General features: G+C 51.3%; 1 protein-coding gene across 50 annotated transcripts in view; it reads left to right on the forward strand.

Annotated features, from left to right (window-relative positions):
• The window catches only part of LOC144207596 (protocadherin gamma-C5-like), a 128,597-nt gene that overhangs the window by 108,800 nt on the left and 5,392 nt on the right, over positions 1-14,405 (forward strand). For 2 of the 50 annotated variants that reach the window (XM_077733146.1, XM_077733162.1), the window contains exon 1: positions 249-2,836. The exons of 42 other annotated variants lie outside the window; for them this stretch is intronic. In XM_077733146.1, the coding sequence (XP_077589272.1) occupies positions 389-2,836 (2,448 nt within the window). In that variant the 5' untranslated portion in view covers positions 249-388. Of the gene's footprint in view, positions 1-248; positions 2,837-3,426; positions 6,225-7,541; positions 9,747-10,635; positions 13,508-14,405 lie in introns of those variants that run through there. 6 more of the 50 variants (XM_077733187.1, XM_077733188.1, XM_077733143.1 and 3 more) reach the window with 5 other exon arrangements.

The following is a 14,405-nucleotide window of genomic DNA, read 5'->3' on the forward strand; positions in this document are numbered from 1 at the left end:
AAAGGGGAGGCGATGTGTCGAAGGGAGAGGGAGGGAGAGAGAGAGCTGTGAATTCGAGCGAGGATGGAGATCAGCTTCCTCCTCATTGGCTGTTGTTAGCCAGGCTATGAACCAATAAGGTTAGAGACTGTACAAAGCAATCTCTTCCCTACCCCCATGCAGTTTCATCGCGCTGTAGAGAGAGAATGCACTGAGCTGCAGCACACACAGAGAGGAATCACGTCTATTTTTTATCAATATTCTAACCAATATATTACTGGAATTTTCCTCCAATGGCTTGAGGTGTTGTTTATGGGAGTACTCCTCGTTTTCCTGGATGTATCCATCAATGTGAGCAGGAGTAGGAGGATGCTGAGGAGGAGGTTTGCTTGACAACGACGGAGGCAGGATGACAAAGACAAAAGGATGCCGAGCCTGGCGAGGGACAGCTCTTTTGTGCCATTTCCTATTGTGGACTACAGGGGACGCCCAGACGCGTTATAGCGTTCCGGAGGAGCTCAAGAGGGGCTCGGTGGTGGGCAATTTGGCTAAAGACCTGTCTTTGGGGCTGTCTGAGATATTTGAGCGTAAGCTGCGTCTGGCATCTGAGGTTGGTAACGAGTTTTTCAGCATAGACGAAGGGAAGGGCGAGCTACTAGTGAACGAGAGAATAGACAGAGAGGCTTTATGCGGACAGAGTGCCAGTTGTGTGCTCCCTCTGCAGGTTGTTGTCGAAAACCCCTTGCAATTGCATCGAATTGAAGTGGAAATAAGAGACATTAATGACAATGCCCCTCGTTTTCCCACGCAAGAAATGAACATTGAAATACCAGAATCCGTTGCAATTGGGACACGTTTTCCTTTGGAGAGGGCAGAGGATCCTGATGTGGGTGGCAATGCTTTGAAAAGCTATTCTCTCAGCAAAAATGAATATTTTTCAGTCAAATTCAAAACAGATAACAATGGTCTGAGCGCTCCAGAGTTAGTGTTAGAAAAAACATTAGACAGGGAAAAAATGTCAGTTCATCATTTGACATTAACATCACTCGATGGTGGAAACCCTGTTAAATCTGGAACGTGTAAGATTAGTATAAATCTAATTGACGTTAATGACAATCTTCCTATATTTGATGAAAAGGAGTATGCCGTATCTTTAAGTGAAAATAGCACCAAAGGAACGTCTGTATTGAGAGTAAGAGCAACAGATGCTGACGATGGCGTTAACAGTAAAATTAAATATTCCTTTGGGGCTCGGACTCCAGACGCAGTTTTATCTACTTTTGATATTGATGAACAAACGGGACAAATTGTTGTTATTGGAGGATTAGACTATGAAACGACTTCATCTTACCTGATAGATATTACTGCTAAAGATAATGGCGTACCGGAAATGCAGGGCCACTGTCGCCTTCAACTTAATATTGAAGATGTAAATGACAATGTACCGGAAATTATTCTGACTTCTAAACCTAGTCCTGTCAAGGAGGATGCTCCATCTGGCACAGTGGTGGCTTTAATTAGTGTCAAAGATATTGATTCGGCTAACAATAGCAAAGTCACTTTACATCTTCCCGTTGGTTTACCTTTTGCGCTCAAACCATCTTTTTCCAAAAATTATGCTTTGATTACCAGCGGCGCTTTAGACCGAGAGAGTGTGTCCGAGTATAACATTGAGATAACCGCCACAGATTCTGGTTCTCCGCCTCTCTCCAGTAAGAAAACCGTAGCGGTCAGCATCACTGACATCAATGACAATCCCCCTATCTTCTCTCAGAAATCTTATAACGTTTTTGTTAAAGAAAATGGTGCAGCAGGCCACATACTGTTCTCTATCTCTGCCAATGATGCTGACGCAGGCCAAAACGCCAAATTGTCGTACGCCATCGTGGACTCTCGGGCGCATGACGGTTCTGCGTCGTCTTATGTCTATGTGAACGCGGAGAACGGCAGCCTTTATGGCATGCACTCCTTTGACTACGAGAAAGTCAAAAGGTTTGACGTGGTGGTGGAGGCAAGAGACCAGGGCTCCCCACCACTCCGGGGCAACGCCACAGTCCGCATCTTCGTCCTGGACCAGAACGACAACGCCCCGGCCGTCATCTACCCTTCTCCTCACGCGGCATCCCACCTTAGACTTCCCCGCTCGGCCAAGGCGGGCCACCTTCTGGCCAAAGTGACAGCCGTGGACGCCGACTCGGGCCACAATGCCTGGGTTTCCTACAGGCTGGCAGAGGCCACAGACACCAGTCTCTTCTCGCTGAGCCTGTACACGGGCGAGCTGAGGACTAAGCGCCCTGTGGCCGAGCGCGACGAGTCCTCTCAGAGGCTGGTGGTGGAGGCTCGGGACGACGGACAACCGGCCCGCTCCGCCACCGTCACGATGTCGGTGCTGCTGGAGGAGGGCGCCAGCGAGCCCGTCTCGGATCCGAGACGCAAGGCCGAGGCCGGCGCCAAAGGCGGCAGAATGACCACGCTCTATTTGATCGTGTCTCTGGCCTCCGTGTCTTTGCTGTCCCTGTTGACTTTGCTGGTCCTGGCGGCCAAATGCGCCAGGAGCGGTTCTGATGGCTCCACCTGCTCCAGTTGTTGCGCGAGGCGGGCCCACTGCGAGCGAGACCTGAAGCCCCATAGAAATTTGCACGTCCAACTGAACCAGGACGGCCCTATCAAGTACGTGGAGGTCCTGGGCGGAGATGCCATGTCTCAGAGCCACTCCTTCCGCTCGTGCATGTCGCCCATGTCGGAGTACAGCGACTTCACTCTGGTCAAGCCCAGCAGCACCAGCGACTTTAAAGAGGTCATCAGCGTCCTGGACGCCTCGTTACCGGACAGCACCTGGACCTTTGAGAGCCAGCAGGTGAGCACTGCTTTGGTCTAAATACTGAGTTCAAGTCCAACGACTAAGAGTGTTTGTGACCTGCTCAAAACGTTGGTTTAGTATTGCTTTGCTTCTGGCAGCAGGACATTGCTTGTTATTGCTGATTTAGCAACATTGTAATTGACATAGTAGCTGACGTCTTGTGTCCCTTGCCACATTATACCCCAACTTCTAAAAACCACCAATCAAGCAAACACAGAAAACTACTGGCTCGATTTTTATTTCCAATATCTAAGCACAAGCATTTGTATTTCATGAATCATTATTGTGAATTGGTTACTTTTTTATCACACTCAAAGCTGATGATTTTGTCTTTAAAGTTTCCTTTTGTATTTTTTTAATCATTGACAATGAATTATTAAGTCTAGCATATTTTCCAATGTAGTCATTTTGTTTACCTGCAATCACATTTATATTCCTACAAATCAAATGACCATGTGTTTGGAGCCCAATACTCTGCATGCTTTTTAGTATTGCCCTGCATTATGGGGTTATCTGTGCACTAAGGAGTGTGCAGATCATGCCCATTGAAAAGGGGAGGCGATGTGTCGAAGGGAGAGGGAGGGAGAGAGAGAGCTGTGAATTCGAGCGAGGATGGAGATCAGCTTCCTCCTCATTGGCTGTTGTTAGCCAGGCTATGAACCAATAAGGTTAGAGACTGTACAAAGCAATCTCTTCCCTACCCCCATGCAGTTTCATCGCGCTGTAGAGAGAGAATGCACTGAGCTGCAGCACACACAGAGAGGAATCACGTCTATTTTTTATCAATATTCTAACCAATATATTACTGGAATTTTCCTCCAATGGCTTGAGGTGTTGTTTATGGGAGTACTCCTCGTTTTCCTGGATGTATCCATCAATGTGAGCAGGAGTAGGAGGATGCTGAGGAGGAGGTTTGCTTGACAACGACGGAGGCAGGATGACAAAGACAAAAGGATGCCGAGCCTGGCGAGGGACAGCTCTTTTGTGCCATTTCCTATTGTGGACTACAGGGGACGCCCAGACGCGTTATAGCGTTCCGGAGGAGCTCAAGAGGGGCTCGGTGGTGGGCAATTTGGCTAAAGACCTGTCTTTGGGGCTGTCTGAGATATTTGAGCGTAAGCTGCGTCTGGCATCTGAGGTTGGTAACGAGTTTTTCAGCATAGACGAAGGGAAGGGCGAGCTACTAGTGAACGAGAGAATAGACAGAGAGGCTTTATGCGGACAGAGTGCCAGTTGTGTGCTCCCTCTGCAGGTTGTTGTCGAAAACCCCTTGCAATTGCATCGAATTGAAGTGGAAATAAGAGACATTAATGACAATGCCCCTCGTTTTCCCACGCAAGAAATGAACATTGAAATACCAGAATCCGTTGCAATTGGGACACGTTTTCCTTTGGAGAGGGCAGAGGATCCTGATGTGGGTGGCAATGCTTTGAAAAGCTATTCTCTCAGCAAAAATGAATATTTTTCAGTCAAATTCAAAACAGATAACAATGGTCTGAGCGCTCCAGAGTTAGTGTTAGAAAAAACATTAGACAGGGAAAAAATGTCAGTTCATCATTTGACATTAACATCACTCGATGGTGGAAACCCTGTTAAATCTGGAACGTGTAAGATTAGTATAAATCTAATTGACGTTAATGACAATCTTCCTATATTTGATGAAAAGGAGTATGCCGTATCTTTAAGTGAAAATAGCACCAAAGGAACGTCTGTATTGAGAGTAAGAGCAACAGATGCTGACGATGGCGTTAACAGTAAAATTAAATATTCCTTTGGGGCTCGGACTCCAGACGCAGTTTTATCTACTTTTGATATTGATGAACAAACGGGACAAATTGTTGTTATTGGAGGATTAGACTATGAAACGACTTCATCTTACCTGATAGATATTACTGCTAAAGATAATGGCGTACCGGAAATGCAGGGCCACTGTCGCCTTCAACTTAATATTGAAGATGTAAATGACAATGTACCGGAAATTATTCTGACTTCTAAACCTAGTCCTGTCAAGGAGGATGCTCCATCTGGCACAGTGGTGGCTTTAATTAGTGTCAAAGATATTGATTCGGCTAACAATAGCAAAGTCACTTTACATCTTCCCGTTGGTTTACCTTTTGCGCTCAAACCATCTTTTTCCAAAAATTATGCTTTGATTACCAGCGGCGCTTTAGACCGAGAGAGTGTGTCCGAGTATAACATTGAGATAACCGCCACAGATTCTGGTTCTCCGCCTCTCTCCAGTAAGAAAACCGTAGCGGTCAGCATCACTGACATCAATGACAATCCCCCTATCTTCTCTCAGAAATCTTATAACGTTTTTGTTAAAGAAAATGGTGCAGCAGGCCACATACTGTTCTCTATCTCTGCCAATGATGCTGACGCAGGCCAAAACGCCAAATTGTCGTACGCCATCGTGGACTCTCGGGCGCATGACGGTTCTGCGTCGTCTTATGTCTATGTGAACGCGGAGAACGGCAGCCTTTATGGCATGCACTCCTTTGACTACGAGAAAGTCAAAAGGTTTGACGTGGTGGTGGAGGCAAGAGACCAGGGCTCCCCACCACTCCGGGGCAACGCCACAGTCCGCATCTTCGTCCTGGACCAGAACGACAACGCCCCGGCCGTCATCTACCCTTCTCCTCACGCGGCATCCCACCTTAGACTTCCCCGCTCGGCCAAGGCGGGCCACCTTCTGGCCAAAGTGACAGCTGTGGACGCCGACTCAGGCCACAACGCCTGGGTTTCTTATAGGCTGGCAGAGGCCACAGACACCAGTCTTTTCTCGCTCAGCCTATACACGGGCGAACTGAGGACTAAGCGCCCCGTGGCCGAGCGCGACGAGTCCTCTCAGAGGCTGGTGGTGGAGGCGCGGGACGACGGGCAGCCGGCCCGCTCCACCACCGTCACGATGTCGGTGCTGCTGGAGGAGGGCGCCAGCGAGCCCGTCTCGGATCCGAGACGCAAAGCCGAGGCCGGCGCCAAAGGCGGCAGAATGACCACGCTCTATTTGATCGTGTCTCTGGCCTCCGTGTCTTTGCTGTCCCTGTTGACTTTGCTGGTCCTGGCGGCCAAATGCTCCAGGAGCGGTTCTGATGGCTCCACCTGCTCCAGTTGTTGCGCGAGGCGGGCCCACTGCGAGCGAGACCTGAAGCCCCATAGAAACTTGCACGTCCAGCTTAATCAAGACGGCCCCATCAAGTACGTGGAGGTCCTGGGCGGAGACGCCATGTCTCAGAGCCATTCCTTCCGCTCGTGCATGTCGCCCATGTCGGAGTACAGCGACTTCACGCTGGTCAAGCCCAGCAGCACCAGCGACTTTAAAGAGGTCATCAGCGTTCTGGACGCCTCATTACCAGACAGCACGTGGACCTTTGAGAGCCAGCAGGTGAGCACTGCTTTGCTTTCAAGAAAAGCTCCACCGTACTGATTTCTTGCCATGTCCACTTGCTCAACTCTTTCATGTTGCACTTGTGCGTAGTTTTAAATGAAGTATCTAGTATGTTGAAAGACGTCATGATATTTAAATATGAGAGTCTATGTCAGGGATGTTGAGCATGAAAGTCAAACACAGCACGCTGGTGAAACTAATGACCGTTTGAGGCTCGTATATACGTACATCTTTCCTATGGCTTTCCCATTGAAATCCCACTTCAGCACCGCAAGTGTTGGACAGCGACTTTAGGGGAGGTCAAACATTGCGTTCGCCTGACAGTCTTTTACCTCAATTCAGATTCCTGAATCTTCTTTCTCCTACTTTTAATCTATTTTAAGCAGTGTTTGCATCATTTTGATTTTATTGACTTCTATACAACACTTTTGGTTAGTCCTGTGGGGGGTTGGGACAGCGAATCTACTTTTCCTTCTATTATAAATCAATTATTTTATACAATGCAGCAAATCATAGTGTTAAGAATAACAAATCGGTACCATTGAATTTTCTTATGCATTATATAACATTTTCCTGAATAATTAGTTGGCTTTTTTCTTCTACGATTTATAGGTTCTAAAATATTTGTTTTAGTTGCATCCCACAAAGCTGTGTGATACTAACAGCCACAGATAAACGGGATAAAGGCATGATGTGGCTATCAATGGAGAAGGAGAGGGAGGGAGAGAGAGCGGTGAATTTGAGCGAGGATGGAGATCAGCTTCCTCCTTATTGGCTGCTGCTAGCCAGGCTGTGAACCAATAGGATTGGAGACTGTACAAAGCAATCTCTTCCCTACCCCCATGCAGCTTCATCTCGCTGTAGAGAGAGAATGCACTGAGCTGCAGCGCACACAGAGAGGAATCAGCTCTTTTTTTAAATATTAGACCCAATATATTACTGGAATTTTCCTCAAATGGCTTGAGGTGTTGTTTTTGGGAGTACCCCTCGTTTTACTGGAATTATCCATCAATGTGAGGAGAAGGAGGATGCTGCTTAGGAGGAGGTTTGCTTGACAACGTCGGAGGCAGGATGACAAAGACAAAAGGATGCCGAGACTGGCGAGGGACAGCTCTTTTGTGCCATTTCCTATTGTGGACTACAGGGGACGCCCAGACGCGTTATAGTGTTCCGGAGGAGCTCAAGAGAGGCTCGGTGGTGGGCAATTTGGCCAAAGACCTGTCTTTGGGGCTGTCTGAGATATTTGAGCGCAAGCTGCGTCTGGCGTCTGAGGTTGGTAACGAGTATTTCAGCATTGATGAAGGGAAGGGCGAGCTTCTAGTGAACGAGAGAATAGACAGAGAGGCTTTATGCGGACAGAGTGCCAGCTGTGTGCTCCCTCTGCAGGTCGTCGTCGAGGATCCGTTGCAGTTGCACAGAATTGAGGTGGAAATCAGGGATATTAATGATAACGCCCCGATGTTTATGTCTAATGAATTATCCTTGAATTTAGCCGAATCTGCAGCTGTGGGAAGACGTTTTCCATTAAAGAGTGCAGCCGATCCCGATGTGGGAATCAATTCTATTAAATCATATACTTTGAGTAAAAATGACTGCTGCTCTCTCCGATTCAAACAAATAGAGGGTGGGAAATCTATGCCTGAGCTTGTGCTGGATAAGCCTTTAGACCGGGAGAAGAAAGCAATGCACACATTTATATTAACTGCATTAGACGGGGGCATTCCGGCTAGATCGGGAACATCCCAAATTACCATAAATGTACTTGATAATAATGACAACTTTCCCATCTTTGAGAAAAATCTTTACGAAGTAAAGCTGAGTGAACAGAGTGTGAAAGAAACTATTGTTATCCGACCAAAAGCGACTGATGCAGATGAAGGTTCCAACGGTGAAATTGAATTCTCCTTTAGCACGTCAACTCCAGATTCCGTGTCATCCATGTTTGATATCAATCCCACCTCCGGTGAGATCTGGCTAAAGGCTGAGTTAGACTATGAGGCCACAAAGTCATATGACATTGACATAACAGCTAAAGATAAAGGCAGCCCTCAGATGGAAGGCCATTGTCGCGTGCAGGTGGATGTGATGGATTTCAATGATAACCCTCCTGAAATTGTCCTCACGTCGCAGCCCAAACCTGTTCCCGAGGACGCCCGCAGCGGAACTGTGGTGGCCCTCATTACTGCTCGAGATCTCGACTCGGGAGTTAATGCTAATGTGACATTACAACTAAAGAAGGGATCCCCGTTCGACCTAAAAAGCTCCTTTTCGAATAATTACGCTTTGGTCACCAGCGGCGCTTTGGACCGAGAGAGCGTGTCTGAGTATCAAATTGAAATAACAGCCACGGATTTGGGTTCGCCGCCTCTCTCCAGTAAGAAAACAATCGCCGTCAGCGTCACTGACGTCAACGACAATCCCCCTGTCTTCTCTCAGAAATCCTATAACGTTTTTGTTAAAGAAAACGGTCCAGCAGGCTCAATATTGTTCTCAGTGTCTGCCAGTGACGCGGACGCGGGCCAAAATGCCAAGTTGTCGTACGCCATCGTGGACTCTCGGGCTCATGATGGTTCTGCGTCGTCTTACGTCTATGTGAACGCAGAGAATGGCAGCCTTTATAGCATGCACTCCTTTGACTACGAGAAAGTCAAAAGGTTTGACGTGGTGGTGGAGGCAAGAGACCAGGGCACCCCGCCACTCAAGGGCAATGCCACCGTCCACGTCTTTGTCCTGGACCAGAACGACAACGCCCCAGCCATCATCTACCCTTCTCCTCACGCCGCCTCCCACCTGAGACTGCCCCGCTCGGCCAAGGCGGGCCACCTTCTGGCCAAAGTGACGGCCGTGGACGCCGACTCGGGCCACAACGCCTGGGTTTCCTACAGGCTGGCAGAGGCCACAGACACCAGTCTCTTCTCGCTGAGCCTGTACACGGGCGAGCTGAGGACTAAGCGCCCTGTGGCCGAGCGCGACGAGTCCTCTCAGAGGCTGGTGGTGGAGGCACGGGACGACGGGCAACCGGCCCGCTCCGCCACCGTCACCTTGTCGGTGCTGCTGGAAGAGGGCGCCAGCGAGCCCGTCTCGGACCCGAGACGCAAGGCCGAGGCCGGCGCCAAGGGCGGCAGAATGACCACGCTCTATTTGATTGTGTCACTGGCCTCTGTGTCTTTGCTGTCGCTGTTGACTTTGCTGGTCCTGGCGGCCAAATGCGCCAGGAGTGGTTCTGATGGCTCCACCTGCTCCAGTTGTTGCGCCAGGCGGGCCCACTGTGAGAGGGACTTGAAGCCCCATAGAAACTTGCACGTCCAACTGAACCAGGACGGCCCCATCAAGTACGTGGAGGTCCTGGGCGGAGACGCCATGTCTCAGAGCCACTCCTTCCGCTCGTGCATGTCGCCCATGTCGGAGTACAGCGACTTCACTCTGGTCAAGCCCAGCAGCACCAGCGACTTTAAGGAGGTCATCAGCGTCCTGGACGCTTCTTTACCTGACAGCACCTGGACTTTTGAGAGCCAGCAGGTGAGCAAAGATTTCTCACATGCAATCACCCAATTTTAGGCTGAGACTGGCTGTTGCTGAGATTTTGTAGTCAACGAGCACCATTTGGAGAGCATTTGTTGGTTCTGAAACTCACATAGTATTCCATATATGTCTAAATTAGTATGAAGGATGTCTAGGGGATGAATCAGGGCTACAGCAGTAAATCCAAAATAATATCACAATAATATTTACAATGCCTATCATGCAATACTGAGTTTAGGGAGCTTGTTTATTGTTTTTTTGGAGGGATGTTGATTGTGTAGTCCCATTAGTCAGTGCCCATCAGGCACAGAGTGAAGCATCGGGGTTGTGCTGAAACGAGCAACACTTGACTGCAATCACTTGATGGCATTTGTAACACATCAGACTGGCTGCAAGTTTTCCTCTTTTGAGGTTGCAACCAAAACACACTCTGACCACTGTGGCTCACAGTGAAATAGTTTGCCCACCACTGGGTTAGCCTCATTTGGGAGAAAATAGTAGCAGTAATGAGAACATGTCTGCTCCCTCCCACTTCCTGGAAATACTGCCTCTTGTTTACTTTTGTTGCCACTAGTACGCATCAAAACGTTGCATTTTGTTTTTGTTCAATTTATTCGTCAACATTTTTTTCTACTGGCATGGAAATCATCAAAGAGGGTGTCTTCTCCATCAAAAACTGAACCTTCAAATTGCACGTTAGTACAAATTAGTATTCCAGATTGTGGGAGAGGTTGGGTGTCATCAATGTTTGTCTTCCATTCAACTCAATTGACATTTCCTACTTGGGCCTTGTGTTGTTTGCATCGTGTTGTTTGGCCCAGTTTGGCTCTGGCGCCCTCTCACGGGGTAAAAACTTTCCCCACTTTTTGTTTCCACTAGTTACATGCGTGCGTGTGCTCGTGCGTGCGTGAGAGCGTGTGAAAGACCTTTGTGTGTGTGTTCCACAAAGTGGGAAGGCTTCCATTTTCCTCTCTCCACCCACCAGTGAAGGGAGGCGCGAGAGGGGGAAGCCAGTGTAAAGTTGGACTGAGAGAAACCAGTTGAGTTTTTCTATCGGCCGCCCGAGCCTTTTCTGCTGGAAGTTGGCGGTCATGATCGCCTCAAAACGTCCCGTTACTCCTTTCTTCAAGCGGAAAGCGGATACCCTCGCCAAGGAATCGGCTGGGATCTCATCTTCACCAAAATGAAAAGGGACACGATAAGGTAAAGGGGAAGAAAGTTCCACGTTTTGCCGGACAATGGCTCCGAGCCGCAGGCAGAGGAAGCGCTCCGGGGCGGGAGGAGGAGGAGGAGGAGGAGGAGTAGGAGGACGAGGGGGAGGAAGAGGGAGCTCGCTGTCGAGGCTCTGCTGCTTTCTGGCCTGCCTCTCCTCCGCCACCGCCCAGCTCAGCTACTCCGTATCGGAGGAGCTCAGCCCGGGATCCGTGGTGGGCAACGTGGCCAAGGATTTGGGCCTCGGCCCCCAAGGGATCGTCCAACGCCGCCTGCGCGTGGAGTCTCAATCGGACGTCCAGTATCTGGAAGTCAGGCCGGCCACTGGCGAACTGGTCATCAAGCAGAAGATTGACAGGGAGCAGATGTGCGAGCGCAGCTTGTCCTGTTCGCTCCACCTTCAGCTCCTTTTGTCGGATCCCTTGGAGATCCAGCGTGTGGTGGTGGACATCGCGGACGTCAATGACAACGCGCCGCAATTTTCCACGGACAGCGTGACGCTGGATGTGTCTGAGGCATCAGCGCGAGGCACTGGCTTCCGCTTGGAGAGCGCGCACGATCCCGACGTGGGCGCCAACTCGCTCCGCACGTACCACCTGGCAGAAAATGACTTTTTTACTTTGAATGTAGAGACTGAGAGCGACGGCACAAAGTTTCCCGAGTTGGTGCTGTCCAAACCTCTGGACAGGGAGGAGCGTTCTTCCTTCCAGCTGCTGCTGACTGCCGTGGACGGCGGACAGCCGCCCAAATCAGGGTCCACGCTTCTAATGGTCAACGTCCTGGACGTCAATGACAACGCACCCGTCTTCCGGGAGCCCGTCGTGCGGGCCAGTCTGTCGGAGAATGTGGCGCCGGGAACTCTGGTCACCCGCTTGAACGCCAGCGACGCCGACTCGGGTCGCAACGGAGAAATAACCTTCGCGTTTAGTAAGTACACGCCGGAGCGCGTCCTGGCGCTTTTCGCCGTGGACTCCCAGAGTGGCGAGATTCACGTGCGGGGCCAGGTGGACTATGAGAAGGCTTCGTCCTACCAACTGACTGTGCGGGCCCGAGACGGCGGCTCGCCGCCCATGGAGGGATCCTGCAACGTCATGGTGGAGGTCGCCGACGTCAACGACAACGCGCCCGAGGTCACGCTCACCTCGGTCACCAACACCGTCAAAGAAGACGCCGCCCCGGGCACGGTGGTCGCCCTCATCGCCGCTCGCGATCTGGACTCGGGCCGCAACGGAGAGGTCCGACTGAGCGTGGCGCCGGGGCTGCCTTTCCGCCTCAACTCGGCTTTCGGGATGCACTACAGCCTGGTCACGGCGGGCCCGCTGGACCGGGAAACCCACTCCCGCTACGAGGTGGTCATTGTGGCGTCGGACGGCGGCTCGCCACCGCTGTCGTCGCGGGCCGCCTTCGCCGTGGAGCTGTCCGACGTCAACGACAACGCGCCGACCTTTTCCCAGAGCTCCTACTCGGTGGACGTCCCGGAGAACAACGCCCCGAGCGCCCCCGTCGCCGCCGTGTCGGCCACTGACCCGGACCTGGGCGACAACGCCCGGGTGACCTACTCTCTCCTTCCCGGTCTGGTCCAGGGCTCGCCCGTGTCCTCGTATGTCTACATCAACCCGGAAAATGGGCAGATCTTCAGCGTGCGCTCCTTGGACCACGAGCAGATTAAAGCCTTCCGCATTGAGGTCCAAGCCAGGGACGGCGGGACGCCCCCCAGGACGGCCAACGTCACCGTGCACGTATTTGTGGTGGACGCCAATGACAATGCGCCGGCCATCGTGCATCCCGCCATCCCGCAGGACGGGGAACTGCAGCTGACGGCGCCCGTCTCGGCCGGCCCGGGCTACCTCCTGAACAAGCTGGTGGGAGTGGACCCCGACAGCGGGCACAACGCCTGGTTGTTCTACTCCATCGCCCCCGGACCGCACGCCGCCATGTTTTCCATCGGGACGCACTCGGGCGACCTACGCACGGCTCGCAAGTGGGCCGAGGAGGAAGGGGGATCGGCGTACTCCATCGTGGTGGTCGTCCGTGACCACGGCCTGCCGCCAAAGTCCTGCGAGCTTAACGTCACGGTCGCCGTGGACGAGAAGGGAGAGGTGGAGACCCCGAGGCGACCGCAGCGCACGCCGTCCTCGTCGCGCCGGGGCCTGTCGGACGTCACCCTGTACCTGGCGGTGTCGCTGGCCTGCGTCTCGGCCGTGGCCTTGGTCACGCTGGCGGCGGTGGCGGCGCGCTGCCTGAGGGGGCGGCGCGACGGGACGGGCGGTTGCGACTGCTGCTACGGCAAGCGGCGCTCGGGCCGCTACCAGCAGCGGCCCGGCAAGGACTTGCACCTGCAGCTCAACTCTGACGGGCCCATCCGTTACATGGAGGTGGTGGGGGACCCCCGGGACCCTCACACGCGCACCTACAGACCCTGCTACTCCACCCTGTCCAGCAGGAGCGACTTTGTGTTCATGAAGACGCCCATGTTGAGTCACGACAACACGCTCAATACCACACTCAGCCTCAGCAGGAAGCACCAAGCGAGCCCGGCCGGCGAGGTGAGGAAACTCACCCAAGTTTGACCTCTTTTTTTTTTTGTCAGTGACTCACGACTCAGCGTGGCCTCGTGCTTTGACCTTGTGTCCAATTTCACTGGTGGTTTTTGCTCGAGAGTGAAAATGTGGACCGTATTTGCCATAGTTTGGGTCAAAAACAATTCAGTTGAACTTAGGATCATTCTTTCAGGCCTCATCGCCATCTTGTCGCATCTAGGGTACATTATGAATATTTAGGGGGGGGGACGTTCCTTTGTCGCCATTGGTTCTGTTAGTAGAGTAATAGGATTTGTTTTGAGTTTAATTGACCAGTCTATCCTACTTTGGTGTGATCTCAAATTGTTAGCCCGTTGCTTGCTTAAATCCTTTTAATTTCTCTTGTTTTCGCAATAGGCAATAATTAAAAGACAAGAGCAACAAAGGAAAGGAATGGAAGGTCACAAACAGGAAATGGCGAGGTCTTTGGGGCGACCCCTGACATCCTGACGTCCACTGATAATTAGTCACAGGATTCCGCTCTGACTTCCTCGGTCAAAACGTGGCCTTCCGATCGTTTCCAATGTAGCACGCATGTTTACTTAACATAGTTTAATTATGTGCATGACGTCAAAGAGTGGCAAAAAAAGATGTTGTAGGCCTTTCTTCTTAAGCCTTCACTCATTCAACATGGTTCCCTCGGTGGCCGTGATTGAGTGGGGCCAGCCGGCCATCTGTCGCCGCATTGCCACGTGACGCCATCTCGCAACGGGGGCAAGACGACTAAGAGGAGGGGATAGTAAAGGCGCTTTGCGTCATGCTTTTAGCGCCGGGTTTGCGCTTGAATGTGTTACAGGCTCTTTTTAAGAAAATGCCCTCTCACTTCCACTTTTTCCATCTTTTGTCAGTAATGTCCTGCCTGGGA

This window comes from Stigmatopora nigra, chromosome 14 (assembly GCF_051989575.1).
Source record: "Stigmatopora nigra isolate UIUO_SnigA chromosome 14, RoL_Snig_1.1, whole genome shotgun sequence".
NCBI lineage: Eukaryota > Metazoa > Chordata > Actinopteri > Syngnathiformes > Syngnathidae > Stigmatopora > Stigmatopora nigra.